The sequence below is a fragment of the Mesoplodon densirostris genome, chromosome 3 (genome assembly GCF_025265405.1).
Source record: "Mesoplodon densirostris isolate mMesDen1 chromosome 3, mMesDen1 primary haplotype, whole genome shotgun sequence".
In the NCBI taxonomy this organism is placed as follows: Eukaryota; Metazoa; Chordata; class Mammalia; order Artiodactyla; family Ziphiidae; genus Mesoplodon; species Mesoplodon densirostris.
This window is the reverse complement of record NC_082663.1, coordinates 65,315,905-65,336,475: the sequence shown is the minus strand read 5'-3', so window position 1 is coordinate 65,336,475 and position 20,571 is coordinate 65,315,905. Positions and strand designations below refer to the sequence as shown.

General features: G+C 46.0%; 1 protein-coding gene across 3 annotated transcripts in view; it reads left to right on the top strand.

The window, feature by feature from the left end:
* The window catches only part of SERINC5 (serine incorporator 5), a 191,160-nt gene that overhangs the window by 129,881 nt on the left and 40,708 nt on the right, over positions 1-20,571 (top strand). For all 3 annotated transcript variants that reach the window (XM_060093108.1, XM_060093106.1, XM_060093105.1), the window contains one exon: positions 10,115-10,282. In XM_060093108.1, coding sequence (XP_059949091.1) covers positions 10,199-10,282 — 84 coding nt within the window. In that variant the 5' untranslated portion in view covers positions 10,115-10,198. The remainder of the gene's footprint in view (positions 1-10,114; positions 10,283-20,571) is intronic.

The window sequence follows — 20,571 nt, the reverse complement described above, 5'->3', positions numbered from 1 at the left end:
ATAAATCCAGGTGGCTCTCTTGGGAAAGTGGGTGGGTACCCTGTATTAGGCTCTGTGCTGAGAGCTTCTCCTGAACTGACTCATTTAATCCTCACAACAACCCTGTGAAGTAGGTATTTTTATTCGCCTTTAACAATGAGATAATTGAAACCTGGAGAGGTAAAGAATTGTCCCAAGGCCGCTTAACCGGGGCTGTATTGGAGCTTGGGTGTGAACCCAGACAGCCTGGCTCCATCGAGAAGGGGGGAGGGCATTTGTCTGAGACATTTCTGATCGTCTCCACTTGTGAGGGAGAAGAGGGGGGTTTCTACTCGTATGTAGTGGGGAGAGGCCAAGGATGCTGCTAAACATGCCACAGTGCACAGGACAGCAACAGCCCCCCCCCCAAAGAATTATGGGGCTCCCAGTGGTGCAGAGTTTGACACACTTTGCTCTAAATGATCTGTCTCCCACGAGTGTTTCCGCTTTCTGGCAGTTCAACAGAAAACGGTTCGTTTACCTTTTAACCTTAAACCTTATAGATTCTCTCTACCAACTTACTAAAGTATATCTAGTGTGGTATTTTTTAGAAGATGCATAAGCGGAGGGTGGTGTGAGGGAATGACTCAAAGAATCCAACTGCTATCTGAGAACAGACAACTCAATCAGCATTCTTTTGGTGTTGTAAGTAACCCTAATCTCGTGAGAAAGAGACTCCCAACCAGGGGGAACGGTTGTGTCCAGATTCGTTGTAACCCAAAAGCCAGTGCTGGCTTGGTGGGTGTTGATGACCTGTCCTTTGCCTGTTTCAGATTCGGTCCCAGTGACTGTGGGTACTCAGTGCTCATGAAGGAAGGACACTGACCCTTGACAATGCTTTTCATGGAAATGCTGTTGAAACCAGCACGTTCTAGAATGTTGAAACCTGTGTGAGAAACCTCCTGTCCCAAACTCCTTTCCGACAGTCCTCCAGAATCGTGTCGTGACAGTTATGGAAAGATTGTGAGAACCTTGGAGCTTTAAGGGATTCTCTGAACTCAAAAGAGAAAAACTTAAGAACCTGAAATGAAGGAAACACAAGAGCCAATTTCTGGGCCAGGCAAATACACGGCTTCTTGTTCAACTTGCACTCTTAGGTAGCCATTTAAGTTTTCCTATTTCATTTTCATTTGCTTCAAATTCTACCAAGTAGAGGTTTATTTATAGCAATTAAACTCTAAAAAACATTATGAGGGTTAAAGAATTTTTAAATTGAGGTAGAAACAAAATTCACCGTCTTAACCATACTTAAAAATACAGCACAGTAGAATTTTCTAGTTTTATGCCTCAGTTACAGTGATAGTTCACTCTGGCTGTTTTCTACCAATCACATAGCAGAAGTAGATCTCATTTACTCGCTGGCTGATTCGTTTAGCAAATACTTGAGTGCTTACTACCTGTAAGGTAGAAGAGAAATGTCGTTTTGTTTTCTTCCAGAAGAGAAACTTGAAGTGTTTTTTCTAATTACAAAATATGTGCTGGTTACAAAGAGTTCAGAAAATACAGAAAAGCATAGTCACTCATAATCCTACAATTCTGTTAACTACCATTGACATACTGGTATATCCTTTAGATTGTTTTTTGTTGTTGTTATTGCAGATCTATGTCTTGTTATAATTTTACCCCAAATGCTATCATGCTCTATACTGTTGTGTTATTAACTATTTTCAGTTAATGCAGTGTGGACATCTTTCCATGGCGGTAACTTTTCCTGTATAATCATTTCAGTGGGTGCATTGGATTCAATGATATGAATGCACCATTATGTCAGTGATCAGTACTCCTTCCAGTACAGAAAGGAGCATCCAGTTTCCTTTCTTCTAAACAACTCGTTATGTTAAAGCAAGTTCATGTGCCCGACACACAGTGAGGACAAACAAACCAAAACATCGGAGTTTGGAGCGGAGAAAGGTTTGTTGCAGGGCCACGCAAGGAGACGGGTGGCTCGTGCCCCCTCCAAAACCCCGAACTCACCGAAGGGTTTCAGCAAAGCATTTTTAAGGCCAGATGAGGGAAGGGAGTCACAGGGTATGTGATCAGCTTGTGCACAGTTCTCTGATTGGCTGATGGTGACGTAACAGGGCAGTGTCACAGAGGTTAACACTACCAGTCCTTAGGCACCAATAGGTCTGGGGGCTATGTGCTCATGGTCATCAGGTAGTTAACGTCTTTCATTTGGTGGAGGTTTTTCACATCTGCAAAGCAACTCAGGAATGTGCATTAGATGCTGTTCTCTAGGTACTTCAGAGAGGAGCTGAAGCAGAGGGTTTGGGGGAGGCCCCATAGGGTCATTTCACGGGTAGAAACAAGGTCTGTTGTTTATTGCTGCATTCCCGGGAATTAACATTGCACAAGTAGGTATGTAGTATACTAACCATTAGTTGAGTGAATGAATGGCCTGGTTATTTCCATAGGATTAGGGGTAGGGCTTTTATGTTTTTGTTTTTGTTTTTTGCCATACACGGGCCTCTCACTGTTGTGGCCCCTCCCGTTGCGGAGCACAGGCTCCGGATGCGCAGGCCCAGCGGCCATGGCTCACGGGCCCAGCCGCTCTGCGGCATGTGGGATCCTCCCAGACCGGGGCACGAACCTGTGTCCCCTGCATCGGCAGGCGGACTCCCAACCACTGCGCCACCAGAGAAGCTCCAGGCGTAGGGCTTTTAAAGTGGGCTAGGGCTTGGGGGTGAGAGAGCGGGGAGCTTGGTAATGGGAGTGGTTGAGCCTCTCTGGCAGGGCGCTAATAGAGGGCATCCAGATCCACTGCAGCCAGAGGTTGCCAGGAGAGAGGAGGGGCACACAGAGGGAGATGCCTTCTTCAGATACCAGTTGAATGCTTACTGTGCCCCTGAGGGCAGGAGAGAAAAACTGCTTCCTCACTTTGCTGCTTCCTTCCCACACAGCCAGTTTCCCTTCTGTAGGAAACAAAGGTTTCAGGCCAGTGTTGTCTGTCCAGTGCACCCTCTGTGTATACCAGCAGTGAATAGATCAGAATAGCAAAGAGCCTACAGATTCAAATCCTGGCTCTACGACTCACCAGCTCTGTCCGGTGGGGTTGATATAACAGCTAATGATAAGTTGTAGTACCTTGCAAAGAGCAAGGGATTAGTAAGTGTTAGCTATGGTTAGCTAATGTTATTATGGATTAAGTAAGCTTTACTAGGTTCCCCTATATTCTTTTGTGTGGGAGAAATCCACTGTATGCTCCAAACAAACCAACTTACTAACACATGTATAATATGTGTTGAGGTTTCTAAAACACAGTCCTTTTGAGAATTAGCGACTACCTGCCACCTATATTTCTTGTGCAGTAAGATACGCCTTTATTGAGCAGAGGAATTGCGTGTTTGCGTGTTCTTATTCTCCTAGCTTTCAAGTCGCATCATCCTCTCGTATAGCTACTGGTAAAGGGCAGCACATGGCGCCACGGTGGCAAGAGTTGCTACTTACCACTCCCTCTGCCTCCTGACTGTGGTGGAGAAAAAGGTCTGTATAGGCTCAGTGGGAAGCTGTTTCTGAGCATCTGAGGAGAATGAGCTGCAAAATATTGGTTATGTAGTCCAGAATTTAAATAAATACTGCTATCAAAGTAGAATCAATTGTTCCTTACCTCTCTGCTGAGCGCTGGTGATTCATAGATAATCCTAAAACCTCAAAGGAGAAGGAAGGAAAGTGGGCTGTGACATGGCGTGAGCAGTATTGTGTGTTACTGAAAGATGTGGAAATGGAAATTAAAAGATAGAGAGCACCGTTCACTTTAATAAAATATTCTGAACTGGTTTTATGTCTTGTGTGTTTTTCTTCTCTTTCCTTGGTATTAACCGCCCCCCCCACCCAGCTCGCACAGGAACACCTGGGTTCTGCTTCCAGCAGCTTCAACAACTTCAGTGTTTTAGGAACTTCCTTATTGCTGCCCCGCCTCCTCAGCGTTTATTAAGGGACAGTATTGTAATGATTGTAGTTAACAAACAATCTCTTAGGTCTTTCCTCAGTTCTGCTAGGGCTCCTGCATTTCCAAGTCAGGAAAGGGGACTGAATGAAGGTCCATGTCAGGTTTGAAGCAATCTTTCCTTTTGTGGTTTCAACTCAGTTTTGACGTGCTAAAGCCAACTAGGCTGTCCAGAGCTCTCGAGGAATAAGTCTGAATGAATGAATGTTTTCCACTTTGCTGAGGGATTTACACTCCCCCAAACTAAAGCATTGGCACTGAAAAAACTGTGATCCGTGTTTGGGGTGATTCTTGCGACAGAAGTGTCCTACGCAACTTGTTTGCCTTCCTTAGTGGAACGAAGGGACCCCGAGTTAATGGGGTGCCTGAGCCATTATGATGAGTGTGAGTTATCTCACTGCCGCGGGAGCTGAACATCGCAGAATGCAGCCCAGGAAGCAGTGGAGTGATGCTCATAGAACCCGTGCCTGCTTGAAGAGCTTTGGACTGCTCCACTTTTTAATTCTTCTCTTTCTGATCGATTTTTCTCTCTCTCTTCTTGCTTTGGGTTTAATCCAGTGTGCTTGCCTCTTGCAGGACATTTTTCAACATCTAAGAACTTGTGGATGGTAGGGATCAATCAGACCACCTCTTACAGGGATGACCAGACTGTAGCATGGGTGCCACCATGCACATGGTGCGCATTGGTCCTTGCATTTTCCCTGTGGATTGAGACATTCAGCCTTAGAACCTACCTCAAGACCGCCACTGCCAATGAGTTGAGCGTCAGATGAAACCTGTTTACCTATCATCTGTCATCTGCCTACGCTCCTTCAATGTGCAAGTGAGGAAAACCAAGACCCAGAGCTGCACAGAGTTAGAATCCAGGCCTTTTGGTTCTCAGACCTGTACTCTTCCCACCAGTGGGCTTAAGCAAGCCTGTTGGAACTGTGAAAAAAAGACCTGAGGGAGGAAGAGGGGAGCTCTCACAAGATACATGGGCATGTGTTTGTGCTGATTCTATGACATCTCTTTGGCCTTCTTCCTGATTTTTTGCTATTTCCAATTGGTGGTGTTGTCAGCAGGGAATTCTAGGTAATAAAGGAATTGTGCTTTTTAGTTTAACAAAAGAACCCGGAAGTTACTACCAGCCCTAGCTCATGTTTCGCTTCTGTGATCACTTCCTCACTTGCCTGGCATCAGTCCTTAGAAGAACTGTCAGCCCAAGGCCAGTGGGGAGGACAGGGAGAGAGATTGTGTATTTATTTACTGTGGTGGTGGTGGTGGTGGTGTGTGTGTGTGCGCGCGCGCGCGCGTGCACGCATGCGCGCACACGCACAGGCACACACCTTAGACAGGAGAAGAAAACTAACACTAAGGGGGAGGCCCAGCTCCAGGTAGCAGCAAGAGGCTGGCTAATCCTTTCATTTGGACTCTGCCCCGGCAAGGACAAAGCACCTCTTATTTAGAAAAGCCTTTGCTATTCATGCTGTTGCTATTTCAAAGTAAGTTAGATAGAGGGTGTGAACGTCTCTTTGAAATTTTTCTTTTTCAGTATATTTGGGGGAGGGAAAGTTTCTTCAGAAAGAAAGAAATCACCCAAGTCAATACCACATTGCAAATACTTCTGTATCATTATCTTGAAACTTACTTTTCTTAAATAGTCTGTTTTCTTTTTCTAATCATGAGAGTAATACATGCACATGATAAAAACCCAGACAGGAGAGCAGAACAGTGAGACATGGCTGTCTTAGTTTCCTCCCCACTCATCTAGGCCCAGGTGATCGATGTTAGCGGTCTTTGTGTCCACACACATATTCCCTACGTACACATATGCATACGTATAAGATATCCGGGCATACTGGCTGTCTTAGTTTGCTGGAGCTGTCATAACCCAAGTACCACAGACCAGGTAGTGTAAACAACAGAAATTTAATTTCTCACAGATCTGGGAGCTAGAAGTCCGAGATTAAGGAGGCTTCTCTCCTTAACTTGTAGATGGCTGTCTTCTCCCTGTGTCTTCACATGGTCTTCTTTCTGTGTGTCTCTGTGTCCTAATCTCTTCTTACAAGGACACCAGTCATGTTGGATTAGGGTCCACCCCAGTGACGTTATTGAATCTTAACTACCTCTTTAAGGGCCGTCTGTCTAAATAAAGTCATGTTTGGAGATACAGGGGGTTAGGACTTCCAACATATGACTGGAGGGGCGGGGGCAGGGACACAGTTGAGCCCATAACACTGTCTTATTCTTTTAAACTATGTCCTATTGTATGGATAGTCCATAATTCATTTATTCCGCCCCTGTATAGCTGGAGAATAAGACCTTTTTTATCCTTTTTTAAAAAAAAATTTATTTATCTTTGGCTACGTCGGGTCTTCATTGCTGAGAGTAGGCTTGCTCTAGTTGCGGCGAGCAGGGGCTACTCTTCGTTACGGTGCGCAGGCTTCTCTTTGCGGTGGCTTCTCTTGTTGTGGAGCATGGGCTCTAGGCGTGCAGGCTTCAGTAGTTGTGGCACATGGGCTCAGTAGTTGTGGCTCTTGGCCTCTAGAGCACAGGCTCAGTAGTTGTGGCGCACGGGCTTAGTTGCTCTGCGGCATGTGGGATCTTCCCACATCAGGGATCGAACCCGTGTGCCCTGCATTGGCAGGCAGGTTCTTAACCACTGTGCCACCAGGGAAGTCCCCATTTTTATGCTTTTAATGAACAACCTTATACCTAAATCTCTGTGCCCTTGTGTAAGTATACCTGCAGGGTGAACTTCTAGAAGAATTGCAAACATCGTCCTCCCAAAAGATTGTCCTGGGTCCCTCTTGAATGTATACTGATTTCTTGTGGAAGAAGATTGTGTGCAGTATCTACAAATTAAAGCCCTTAATAATGAACTCTTTGTGATACAATGTGGGTGTGAGAAATTCAGAGTGCAGCACATGACTCGTGCCCTTGGCCCTGTGGAGTGGGATTGCCAGCCCTTTTGTTTGAGGAGTGTTGCTGTTATGACTTTATCATATATTATTCATTCAACATTTATTGAGCCGTTGATGGGCACTGTTTTGTTCATATGTTGTTGTTTGTTTTTTGATAGACTTATTTTTAAGAGATATTTTAGGTTCACAGCAAAATTGAGAGAAAGGTACAGAGATTTCCCGTATACCCTCTGCCCCTACACACGCACAGCTTTCTGCATTATTCACGTCCCTCGCCAGAGTGGTACATTTGTTACAACCAGTGAAGCTACATGGACACATCATTATTATTTAAAGTCCACAGTTTACATTAGGGTTCACTCTTGGTGTTGTACATTCTACCTTTGTTTTTTGTACCTTGACTTGTTCAGTAAAATGTTTAGGTCCTCTGGAGTTGGGGGTAACAAGACAGAGGCGCTTCTCTCCAAGCTTGTGACAGTCCCAGAAGTTAGGTTGGCCAGGAGTTGCTTTCTCCAGTTTTGAGGGTGAAGAGTAGGGGAGTGACATGCTCGCAGAAATAAAGCTGTAAGTGGCAAGGAATAAAAGGTAAACCCATTTTATTCTAAATTATGCTCTTCCGGAAAGAAGTAGTAAGTCAGCAGGGCTGTGAGATTTTCCTCACTGCTAACATAACATTGCTTGTGTGGATGCTGTTTTGAATTTCCACTTCCATATCAGCGTTTAGCTTAAGATAATGCACTTGTACTATGGTATTGGTGATTGGCTTAGTTTGCTTTCATAAATAACTTTTAGGCTAGTAGAGAAGTGCTCTTTGATTCTGATATTAGGCATGTGTGTATGTATGTACACTTGTCTGTATATATGTATACACACACATAAATATCATAGCACTATATGTAGGGTGAAAGTAAAAAATAAGGAGAGTTTAAAAAATTAGATTCATACAACGACACATGACTTTAATGACAGAGTAGGATTAAACCAATGTGATTTTCTCTTCACGTTTTCCATGATCACATTCCTCTGTCACTATTTGTCTTTAAATGACCAGTTAGGCTGACTTTATGTCTGTCTGTGTTCATTTTTCCCCTCTGTGGAGATAGTAAGTGTAAATGTTGATTCTGCTATGGGTAAGTTCTCTCATGGGATGTATCAACTGCTTCTAAATACTTCTTTTTCCAGATAGGATAAATATTTGATCACATTTGAAATACAGTAAAACTGGTTATCTAAGACCATAGAGCTTAAAGAGTTAGCAACCCATGAATGAGGCAGTTTGGAAAGAATTTGGCGGGCAGAGGAGGAGGGAGGCGGGTCCGGGCCAGAAGCCAGCTAAGCCAGTGGGAGCGGAGAAGAGGGAGCAGGGGAGGGAGAGGAAAGAAAAACTGGGGCATATGAGTGGAAAGGGATCAATAAAATCAGGGACAGAGAATATGGATGAGTGAACTGTAAAGGAAGGTGGCCTGTAAGAACACCACACAGGCAGCAGTGTTAGGATCCCACTTGTGTGATCTGTTAGCTCAGCCCAATAGAATAGCTTGTCTTGCAAAGCAGTAGCCCAGCTTTCTGAGGCAAGAAGAGTCTTGAGAAAAATGGCTTAGAAAACTGAATGTAAGATGGAGAGAGTACATTAAGAAATTTAAAGTAATGAAATAGTACAGAATGACAAAGGGCTCCCACAATGGCGCTTCCATGAAGTAGATGAAACATCTTGGGAAATGCGTATGTTTCCAAGATCCGTCCTAACGTCATTGTGATTATAACCTGTTGTGGTCTTACACCTGTGATCTCTTCTTACTGTAAGTGATGTTTATAGTGTAGTCTTCTAATTGATGCTTGTTTTGAAGCCATGCAAAGCTCTGAACTTCCTGCTAAATCATTATCGAGAGATTGCATTGTTAGGTTTTGTGTATAGTGTCAATACATGTAGGTTTGGTTGTTATTCGTGGTTTATGGTAATCTCTTTTGTATTATTCCCTATTTGCTAAACGGATATCCCTCCCTAACACCAGGTGTGTCTGATTAGGTTGTCCAAGAGACCACTGAGTACACTAAGTACTGTCAGCACCCTCACTTTAAAAAATGAGGAGTCTGGGGCTTCCCTGGTGGTGCAGTGGTTGAGAGTCTGCCTGCCGATGCAGGGGATAAGGGTTCGTGCCCTGGTCCAGGAAGATCCCACGTGCTGCGGAGTGGCTGGGCCCGTGAGCCATGGCCGCTGAGCCTGCGCGTCCAGAGCCTATGCACCACAACGGGAGAGGCCACGGCAGTGAGAGGCCCACGTACCACAAAAAATAATAATAATAATAATGAGGAGTCTGAGTCTTGAAAATGCTTATAGCTGGTAGGTGGCAGAGCCAGGCCCCAAACCCAGGCTTACAGATCTAGTTTCCTTTTAGGGCAGTGAAAATACTCTGATACGTAATGTTGCATATATGTCATTATACATTTATCTAAACCTGTTCAGTATAGGACACCGAGAGTGAACCCAAAATGTACCATTCTGGTGACTGATATTGATAATGGGGGAGGCTATACATGTGTAGGGGTAGGGGGCGTATGGAAAATCTCTGTGCCTTCCCCTCAGTTTTATTGTGAACCTAAAACTACTCTAAAGAAACAAACTCTTTAAGAAGAAGAAAAAAATTAACACCAGATCCAAACCTGAAAACTTAATTCCCTATTTTATTTAATATTCTCAAATAAAATTATGTCCGGTTGCATTGACCAGTAAAGCCCAATCCTGCCCCCACTCATTAGCCTAAAGCCTACCCTTAGGGGCGTGAAGCTGTGGTCAACAACAACGTGTAAGAGGCACCTGTGCCTTTTGTGCTTCAAGTTACCCCCCCCACCATGCAGTTCATTCTTTGGCTCATGGATTTTGACAGGTCCCTTTCTTGGGCCCAACTTCTTGGTATTCCCGTCCTTCCCACTTCACTTAGTCCTTTTTCTAGTTCTTGGCTTCTTCTCTTGCTCTTCCCTGATTGGTTTTCGTCTAAGACTGATCACAGTGCTTCAGGTGAAGTGTGCCTTTTCTGTTTAAGTATTGGGCATCTCCCAAGCCATCATGTTTATTAAAGACAATGTCAGACCAATTCTGGCGAAAACTTTGTTCACGCACTCAACTGTTCACACATGTCCTATGGGCAGGACGCCTTGGAGGAATGGTAGCTCACCTGCAGAGGTCTGGGGTGAGCAGGTTTGTGAAGGAGAGGCTCCGAGAGGGTGTTTTGTGTTCCTTTCCTAGTTGGCCTGCTGCTGTGGGAATGCTGGCTGCTCCTACTGCTGTGGCTGCTGCCCCAAGATCCGCCAGTCCCGGAGCACCCGCTTCATGTATGCGCTCTACTTCATCCTGGTCGTCGTCATCTGCTGCATCATGATGTCCAACACCGTGGCCAGCGAGATGAGGGAGCATGTAAGTCAGCCCTTCACCTCTTCCTACTGCTGATGAACGGTTGATGAGGGTGTGTGGGAAACATTCAGTTTAGAGGATGGGGCCCACCCACCCCAGGGTGGTTTAGGGTTATACCCGCTCTCCCTAAACTGCCCTGAAGCCTCTTCAGTGCTTTCCTTCCAAGTGGGCGAACCCTTCACCATCTCTATTTTAGTAGAAGGACAGATGCCATCTGATGCTTTTGGTGCAGAAGATTGTGTGTGTTGTCTTGGCCTCATTTTGGTTTTTTTTTGTTTGTCTTTTTTCCTTTTTGGCCATGCTGTATGGCATGTGGGATCTTGGTTCCCTGATCTTGGTTCCCTAACCAGGAATCAAACCCACGCCCCCTGCAGCGGAAGCACGGAGTCTTAGCCACTGGACCGCCAGGGAAGTCCCATCTTAGCCTTGTTGATGGCCGTTCCTGATTAGACATGTAGTCTTTTCTTATAGACTTTTGTACTCTTCCCCTGTCCGAAGGCTGTCTGCCAGTGTCTCTAGTAGCAGCTGTTATATATAAACACTTAATGCCGCCAGTATGGTAAAGCCTACATAATCCCACAGATAATGAGGAGTGGGCTATTGGCCAAGTTTTACTTTTCTGGACATGTCACTTGTGGGGTGGGTGTCTCCAGGGGTGAGGGACGGATTTGCTTCCATCCGTTTCCTGGGCAGTGTCTACAAAGGTATCCCTGGTACGTGATGCTGATAGAGACACATATAGGGCCTTTTTCTGGAATTTCCTCATAGTAGGCCTGATTATGGGGGGAGGTGTTGGGGGTTCTGAGGGAGCCCAGTAAATAACACCATCCTTCCCCTCTGAGGTTTTGAACAAATTGACAAAAAAGACTACAGTTTCAGCGGGTAGATGCCAAACATCACCTTTATCCCCCCAGAAGTTGATGTAAGACATTGTGACTCCTATCTGCAAGGAAGTGGTCTTCCTACTACTGAGCCCCAAAATGAGTCAGACTTAACCCATTTGGGGACCCCACCTGAGCCAGGGAGCACTTCCTCTGCAGGGGCACAGTTTGCTGGGAAGAGCTGCAGGCGTGTTCTCTGGGGGCAACTCTCCTCAGAGGGAAAGCGGGAGAGGGAAGGCTAGCCAGCCAGACCCCATTTGCCCCACAGCCTTAGTGCTGAGCACTGCATCTTCCTGGGGCCAGCAGAGTGAGGGGGGGACAAGGTCAGGGCAGTGCCCTACTGGAAGCCTGGAGATGGCATCGCCAGGAGCAACTCCTGAGGAAGTGTTTGTTCTCCCCAACCTTATGCTGAAACTGCAGACTATTTTAAATGCGCTCAAGGGCTTCAGAACAACCATGTTTTTAGAAGCACTTGTTATACTCTTATCCGTTAGTTAAAGTAGTCCCTTTGAAGCTTTCTGTTGGGTAATGCTTTTATAACTGTGGTGGTATGATCTGGAATATACTGGAACTAATGTGAAAACTTGTGAAATTTAGATTCTCCTCTGATTGCTTTAAACAGTGGATCTCTGTTCAGTAAGGCCCTGCAGTGGGAGCCATGGGTCATTCAAACTTGAGAGAAAAGGAGCTTCTAACCCAGAGACAGGTATGAAGTCTTCTGAGGCTTAAAACCAGGTAGAAGTTGTGTCTTATGAGAGGATGCATGAAGTGCTGTGGAAGTTTGGAGGCAGGGAGACCAAGGGCTAAGGCTGCCTTGTTCGTCTACACCAGGTCCTACTCCATCTCGGTGGTGGTTTCCACTCTTCTCTTCTTCTTAACTTGGTTTAATCTTAAATGTTTGTGACAAGAAGTTTGAGAGGAGGAATACTTGAAAGGGTAGAGTTTAACTCTTATTCTGAAGGTCTGTTTAATCTCCCACTTCTTACCTTAGCTTTTCAGGTAACTTAATATTCTCTTTTTAAATGAAGAAGCATTGGCTTAAGGACCCACTGTGGGGCTTCCCTGGTGGCTCAGTGGTTAAGAATCCGCCTGCCAATGCAGGGGACACGGGTTCGAGCCCTGGTCCAGGAAGATCCCACATGCCGCGGAGCAACTAAGCCTGTGTTCCACAACTACTGAGCCTGCGCTCTAGAGCCCGTGAGCCACAACTGCTGAGCCCACGTACCACAACTACTGAAACCCGCATGCCTAGGGCCCGTGCTCCGCAACAAGAGAAGCCACCGCAATGAGAAGCCCGCGCACGGCATCAAGGAGTAGCCCCCACTCGCCGCAACTAGAGAAAGCCTGCATGCAGCAACGAAGACCCAACACAGCCATAAATAAAGAAGGAAGGAAGGAAGGAAGGAAGGAAGGAAGGAAGGAAAAATTAAAAAAAAAAAAAGGCCTCAGTGTGTCACTGTGATAGGAACTGCCAGTGTGTCCATAGTGCTCTTAAGAGGCTTTCAGTCTCCGTAGAATTAGGCTTTGGATCCCAGAAACACAATCTGAAACTACAAATGTATAGTACCTCTTAGAGATGAACCCATCAGAAACATTGTTACTGGAGGTAAAGATAATTTGGGAACCACAGGACCTATTTTAGGATATGACTTTCATAATAATAATTTTAACATTTGATTACCATCCAAGTAACCTGATGCATGGGACAGTCCCTGACAACTCTAGTCAGTATCTGACTGTTCATAGAACCTTTAAGAAACAGAAGATTTAAAAAAAAGAAGAGAAACAGAAGGTGTTGACTGGTGTTGCTAGGGAAGGCTTCGTGGAAGAAGTGACTTGTGTGATAATGATGAATATTTCAATTGCTAATATCTGTTGGGTGATACCACGTGCCAGGTTTTATTCTAAGCATTTTACATTATCATCTCAGTTCATGACCACTGTACTCACCTGAGCAGTATTATCCCTGCTCTACAGATGAGGAAACTGAGGTACTGAGTCATTTAAGTACCTTGCCCAAGGTCTCCAGCTCTAAGTGGTGGAGTTGGGATTTGAATCCAGGCTGACTGAGTTCTTAGTGACTAGGCTCTGTAGGTAGAATAAGGACAACGCATGTGTAGAAGGACAGGGAGGAAACATGGGCAGGTAGAACGACGTGCAGGAATCTCAGTGCTAAGGTGAGGCATTTGGCCGTGGTCTCATGGCAAGTGGGAAGCCATTATAGATTCTTGAGTAGGAGGCTGTTGTCATAGAAACAGGCCGAGATACTCAGGGAGGTGAGCCCAGCAGTGGTGTGTGTGCAGTGTGACTTGGGGTCAGAGCAGAGGGAAGGAGGAAGGGAGGGAGAGAGAGGGAAGGAGCAACCCCGAGGCCTCACAGAGGCTCTTGTAAATGTTTCTGTGCCTGTCCCCTGAAGGTACTGATTTGAAAATGGTTTGGCTGGGCTTCCTGAATAGGGAATGAGGCCCCTGTGGGTGAAACCAACACTTTCCCATCTCTAAGGCCTCACAGGGGGCCAGCCAGCTGGTCACCAAGTCAGCTTGTTTCTGGGCCTATAGAATAGAGGCTGGCCTCACCCTCAGGCGGTGCTTGAGGGTGGGGCGCTGAAAGGTCCCTTGGGGGATGCACACTGGGCTTCTGCTGCAGTCCTCCCTCCTTGTTGGCCTGGGGAAATGGTTGAGGGTGTGACAGGAAGAGGGGAAGCACATATCCTTGTAACAGCCCAGATGGGAGAGCACAATTGCCTCCTACCTGGCATCCTTGCCTTCCTGCGCAGTGGCCAGGGCTCCATCCGGAGCCACGTGGCCTTTGGTGTGCGGATTTTGAACACAAGGCAGTGCCTTTTCAGTTGTTTTCAGTTTTTGCCTTGGCTTCCCAATGCGGCCTGTGTTGTAGTTTGAGCGAGAGGGAACTGCAAAGAACTGCTGGGCCAGACTTCGTCCCGCCTGTTCTCTCTCCGGAAACTCCTCTTTCCCGTGAGAACTTTGGCTCTGCTGTGCTGGTTGAATGGGATGCGATTTCTGTCTTCTCCTGGAGCATTTTTCCCATCTCAAAACATACCAGCCATTTTATTGCAGGTCATTCTTGTCAGTGACCATGTAATTCACGCAGGAACAGTCTTGAGATATTTGATGCTTGTGGGGATTAAAAATCCATTTTAGAATGTAGAACAGCAACCACAAAATGGGCGAGAGATTTAAGCCTCCTGACCGGCACCAGTAAATCAAGGTGTAACTTCTGTGTGGAGACCAATGATGACACTTTGAGTTTGGGCGTCCTAGGAAGCTGCGCGGGCATTTGGGGAGGGAGGAGAAAGGAAGGCTCTTCTTGTTTCCTGTGGGACAGGAGCCTCTAAGACTAAGCCTGCATTGGGAAAGGGAGGACAGGACATCTACATGGCCCTCAAGGCTTATTTCCTGTGAGCTGTGTGCCAGGCCGAGGGAAGAAGAGTCCTAAAGGTTCCTGAGTGGAAGAATCCATTTTCTCCATCCCACGTTCCACTTGGTGCCCAGGCTGCTCTGAGGCATTGACATGCATGGGTGGTAGGTAGTACCTGAACCTTTGCGATTTTTTTTTTTTTTTCCAGAACCAAAACATACCTCCCACATCGTGGAAGACGCGTTTGTGTTGTTGTTTTAGTGTGTTTCTTTGCTTGAAATTTAAATCTTGAAGAATCATTCCTTGTATTGAGAGGAGAAGCTCCTATGATGTTTGTTTTTGATAGCAATCTTTTTTTGTTCCTTCAGGTTTTTTTTGTTTTTTTTTCTTTTTGCGGTACGCGGGCCTCTCACTGTTGTGGCCTCTCCCGTTGCAGAGCACAGGCTCCGGATGCGCAGGCTCAGCGGCATTTGGGATCTTCCTGGACTGGGGCACAAACCCGTGTCCCCTGCATCGGCAGGCGGACTCTCAACCACGGCGCCACCAGGGAAGCCCCCTTCAGTTGTTTTAAAAGGTGTTAACGTTTTGTTTGTACTCTTACTGAATCTCTTTTGGAGACATGGTTTGCTTTATACATTATAGTCTGCTGGTGAGTTTGGGTCAGTTTTCCTCTGAGTGAGTAAGAATGTGGAAATTGAACCATTCCTATGATTGGATGAGAAGAGCTTTTCCGTTCTTTTCAGCACAGGATGATAATGTTGCAGGGTAGAGTGGGCTTCAAAGGAGGGTTGGACGAGATCTGACAGGACCCAGAGTTGAGGGGGGCTGAGGGCTGCAGTCTCCTCAGTGTCTTAAAAGCAGCTTCTGAATTCCATTCTCTCCCTGGACTTAATGAAAACCAGCTCTTGATGGTAGAACCCCTGATGCTCCAGCCTCCCCCACTAGCCAGTGATACACCCAGAGACTTCAGGTGCGCCTGGAAATCTCCTAGCTCAGGCATTGTTAAGTTGGCTTACAGGCTCTTGTTTGGCCAGCAGATTTTTCTGTTTTTAATGTGCATTTAGCTGCCTGCTTCTTGCATTTGGCAAGAAGTAAGGGGCTAGCATGCTGTAGCTCGCCACAGGCCCCATCACTGGATGTTTACTTACATCAGGTCCCGTACATTTACCCTTACTTCTTGCCCCCCAAGAATAGCATTTGGATTTGAAACTCCTGAAATAGCTTAAACTCTTTGAGTTCATGAGTTTCTGAAAAGACTGTAAATGTCAGAACGGACACCAGGCTTCTTACCCACCCCTGATGGTAAGCGGTAGGGAGGTTGCTTAATGTGCTCCAGTGGTCTTTGCAGATCTTTACGCACAGCCCCAGGCCGGGGCCCGAGAAGCCTGTCTCTGCCGTAACTCGTCTACCCTTGGCACGCTGGAATCTGGCATTTTTATCCAAGTAACTATTTAGAAATTGTTCTGGTCACTTTGGTCCACTGGACTCAATGGACCACTCAGTTACAGGACTAAGTGGAGGTGGGACGCTGCTTGGATCTAAATCTGCCCCTCCTTCAGTTACATTTCCAAGTTACAGTCATCACCTCTCCCCACCCCTTTAAAAAAATCTTAAGTAGGTATTCTACTCGCGATTTCTACAGTTATCATGAAGTCCAAAATTTGCCAGGGAAGGGCAACAAGGATGGATGTTGAGGCTGCCAACTGTGGATTTAGGCCCCTGGAACAGAGGTAGCAGGATGGGCTTAAAGGACTTTTCTCTATTTATTCAGAAAATCCAGTCTCTCTCAACACACTCCCTGGAGGTGATATATAAATTAGCTTTGGTCTGTATTTCTCAGTCATTTTCACTGTTCATTAGAAGAAGGAGATGTGGTAATGGGAAATTCATGTACATTAGCTGTATTAACATAAGATTATGTGGACATAAGTGGATGAAAATGAAATAAAGGAGGACTGTTTATAGCCAGGCTCGTTCCGAGGCCATATCCACATCTGGTCATCCATTCCCCCCACCCCGCCCCCCGCGAGTGTAGTGGTCACCTCCTGGCCTGAGCCCTTCTCCTTTGCCTGCTTTCCCTGAGCCGTGCTTTCATTTTCTGCTTTGGTTATTCCTAATGTTTATCTGCTGGTTGAGGCACACTTTTCTCAGGACAGTGCTGGGGACAGATCCATTCTCCCCCTTTTTTCTAGGTCCAGTGCTGACCACATACTTTACCCACGCAGGTCATAAAAGGGTTGGGTTTCTACTCTGCATTCAGGCAGTCCTGATTCAACCCCACCAGGCTCCTTGATGTCCTGTTCCAATTGTCTTATTTAGATTTGGATTGTCCCCATGTCCCTAGCTTCACACGTTCACTTCCCCTCAGACTTCTTTCTCCAGATAACTAACCCCATGGGTGACCCCATGAAGATGCTGTTTGTACTTGTATGTCTCCCAGATGATACTCCATTTTCAAATTCTGGAGTTCCCACAGTGTAGCAACTGTAGATGAACACAGAAGCTACTTTCCTTAGAGACGACTTAGATTTCAAAACGCTCTCCTGAGTATACACCCTGTGGTCAGTTCACAGTGACATTTAACCATACTTCGGCGGTTCCTAGAGTTGACAGAGCTTTGATCCAGCATGTTAGAGATGCTGAAATTTGGTAACGAGCTACTCTACTTTTTTTTAACCTACAGTATTAGGAATATGAAAGCATTAGAATAAGTATTGGTTTTGGGAAAGCCCTCCCAGTCCCGTTCCCGTTCCCGTCCCCGTCACAGGAGGTAAAAAAAATATATATATATGAAACAAAGTTACTAGTTAAAGGATCTAGTTAAACAGATAAGAGATGGAAAAAAGGATGCAGCTCCCATTCATAAGTGTTCTGCCCAGTGAAGAGACAGCAGGTACTATGCGATGTTAAGTGTCACGCAGAGAAAATATTGCTCTCTTTTTAGAGTATAGTTTGGATAAAACATTATTTTAAAGTGGAAGAATCTTAAGTTATAACCCTAACCACCCCCCTCATTTGACAGATGAGAGGTTGTGGCGCAGGGCAGGGAGGTGGCTTGTCCAACGCCATGACACCAGGTAGAGCTGGGACAAGGACCCAGGAGTGCTGGTCCCCGGCCGGGGGTGCCTCTCTGGCCTGTACGACTGGGTTCGGCTGTTGCTCAGATGTTCACAGAAGTAGCAGAGGAAGCCTTAGCAAACTTATCCTTCCTCTTGATTCCTGATCTTTCTTCTGGACTTGCTGGTGAGGGAGAAGTATTTCCTCTGGAAATAGTACCACCTCGGGCCCTCAGTGGCTTTCTTAGCTTATCTTCCCCACTTGCCTCCTTCCCTTTGTAAAGCCAGAAGCTGGGCTCTAGGGATGATGGTTAGTCTGAAATAAAAAATAGGGGCAACCACAAATCCAATACTTATTTATTCGTTGGCGTTGCATGTGAAATAGAACCTGCCTTCAAGTTGTGTTTGGTGTGACCATCTTTTCAAAGTAAACAAACAGCAGCAATGAAAAATATTCCAGTTTGATCCCAAACACCATGTAGTTTGTTGCAGCATAGAATGACAGGTATTCATGCTGAAGCTGGAAAGTCTGGCTCTTGTTTTGATCTTGGTCATTACTGGTTTCATGTTAAGAGAACTGTGTACCTGAGACGTAGCATCGTGCATTGAAGTTTTCGAGAGTAGAACTCTCCATTCTCAGCTGGCATTTTATGCTTTTGTGTTAGAACAAGTGTTGAATTAGTGCCAAAAAAAATATTGCTGACCCAGTTATTTGAGTCTGGAGTATTTTTTTTTTTTTAATCCAGCTGAGATAGAATGCTTTTCAAAAGTCCTCGTTCTGAACAGCAGCTGAGTTCTTTGTACGGTTGTACTTTATATGTGTCCAGTGTATCAGCGAGTGTGTTTCTGAGGTTAAAGGTGGGCCTGGGCCATTGAACTTCAAGTTCTTTGTGTAGAACATGGAGGGAAAATTCTCACTGTGGCCTGATCAGAGTTTCCCTGGGGTGCGCTGGCAGTGAGGTTCCACCTCTTAAATCTTGTGGGTCCCCTCCTCTCTAAGTTGGGGTGACTCTGGGGACACATGTTTCCAAACAGTTTTATCTTAGGTCTCAAGTTCATCCAGGCATAACACCACCTGGAGAAAACAGTCCCTGCAGCCCTCCCATCCCTCGCTTCTCTCATGGCTCAGGCCCCAACCTCCTGTGCTCAGTGAATGCGGGGAGAGTGATGGTTGGAAATAGTGTGGTTCTACAGGCAGTGATTTGAACTAATGTAAACCCTGCTGAGAGCCTTTTTGAGTCTGAACCAAAGACAAAGAGGTTTGATCCTAGTCCAGTAATAATGAGCTTACCAGGAGCCAGAAAACAAGAAACAATAGTTATTGTCCTCGGTCTGGAGGATCCATTACCCAGAAGCTTTGGGGGAGCATCGGATGTTAACAGGATCTCTATTTCAGGATCCATCCAACTGTAGGAGGGGTACAATGATAAGATGTGAGAACTGAAGTTTTCCTGATCCTTTTTTCTGTGACCATCAAAAGCACCTGTTAAGCAACTGTCCATAGACAGGACCGCGAAGCTCTCTGCAGATAAATGGGACAGACAAGAGCTTATGGTTGGAAACAGCTCTGTTATAAAAATGGAGCCAGAGGGAACAAATAACACAATACACAACAGTAGCCTCAGATCGCTGGGAGCAGGAAACATAAATATTGTGAATAGTTGAGTCTTGATACTTGATAACAGAGTTTAAAAGGGTGATCGCGTTACTTGGTTAAACTGTAATCTGAGTTCATGTTTTAAAATATCTTTTAAGCCACGTAATTGATCCCTTCCTCCCTCCCTCCCTCCCTCCCTCCCTCCTTTCTTTCCTGCCTATGTAAGTGCCAGGCACTGTGGCAGGTGCAGGGGATGTGGGTGTGAGTAACATACAGTTGTCCTTAGAGAATTGGGCCTCAGGTGGAAAGTGTATAAAGAAGGTGCCCCCAGCGTTAGGCTGCATAGTTAAAAATAATCTGGGGCTTCCCGGGTGGCGCAGTGGTTGAGAGTCCGCCTGCCGATGCAGGGGACACGGGTTCGTGCCCCAGTCCGAGAGGATCCCACATGCCGCGGAGCGGCTGGGCCGGTGAGCCATGGCCGCTGAGCCTGTGTGCCCGGAGCCTGTGCTCCGCAACGGGAGAGGCCACAACAGTGAGAGGCCCGCGTACCGCAAAAACAAACAAACAAACAAAAATCTGAATTCGTTAGCAACTGTTGGAGACGGTGGTGTCAGCTGTCCCTTCTGTTGACCTTTGGGGTGACGTTAGAACTCAGGAGTGCTTTTTCCCCATCCACATGGGAGACTGGGAGCCGAGGTGAGGTAGGAGGTTTGTAAAAGGGACTGGAGTGTGTTGCCCTCTAAAGCAGGGTTGAGCTTAATCACAAGGGGGGGTTGGGTATTTGGGGGGGCTGTGGTTTTTAAATTTCAGTGAGGCTGTTTATACAGTCTTAAAATTAAGTCTAAAATTATCTCTCTACATGCCGGCTTTCATCTGTGTGGGTTTTATTTTTGGTTCCACACGCCATGTTTGTATAACAGATGTGAGGTTTTTTCCTACTATGCGGGCTTCTGACCCACAGAAAAAAAAGCATTGAACTCACAGGCATGTCCTCCACCACCTCCTCCACAAAGCTTTTTTTTTTTGCAGGCAGATAAATTAAAATCCTTAAGCTGCAGCTCTGAAAATGACATATGGGAGATGTACGATTTAATTCTCTTAAAGCACAAGTTCCGCCAGTCGCATCTCTGCTGTTCCTTTGACTTAGGATCCGTAGAGTAAGTCATCACCAGTTGTCATTTGCCTTTGAGATGCTAATTATGCTTCAGCAGCAGCTCAGCGCAGCTCCTCAGCTCTACTTCCTAGTCCTGGGCCGGGGAAACTTTTCCTGTAAAGAGCCAGCTAGTAAACGTTTCAGCTGGGAGGGCCTTGTGGTCTTTAGCAACTACTCAACTCTGCAGCCAAAACAGAATGCCAGCAAATGAGCGTGGCCGTGTTCTC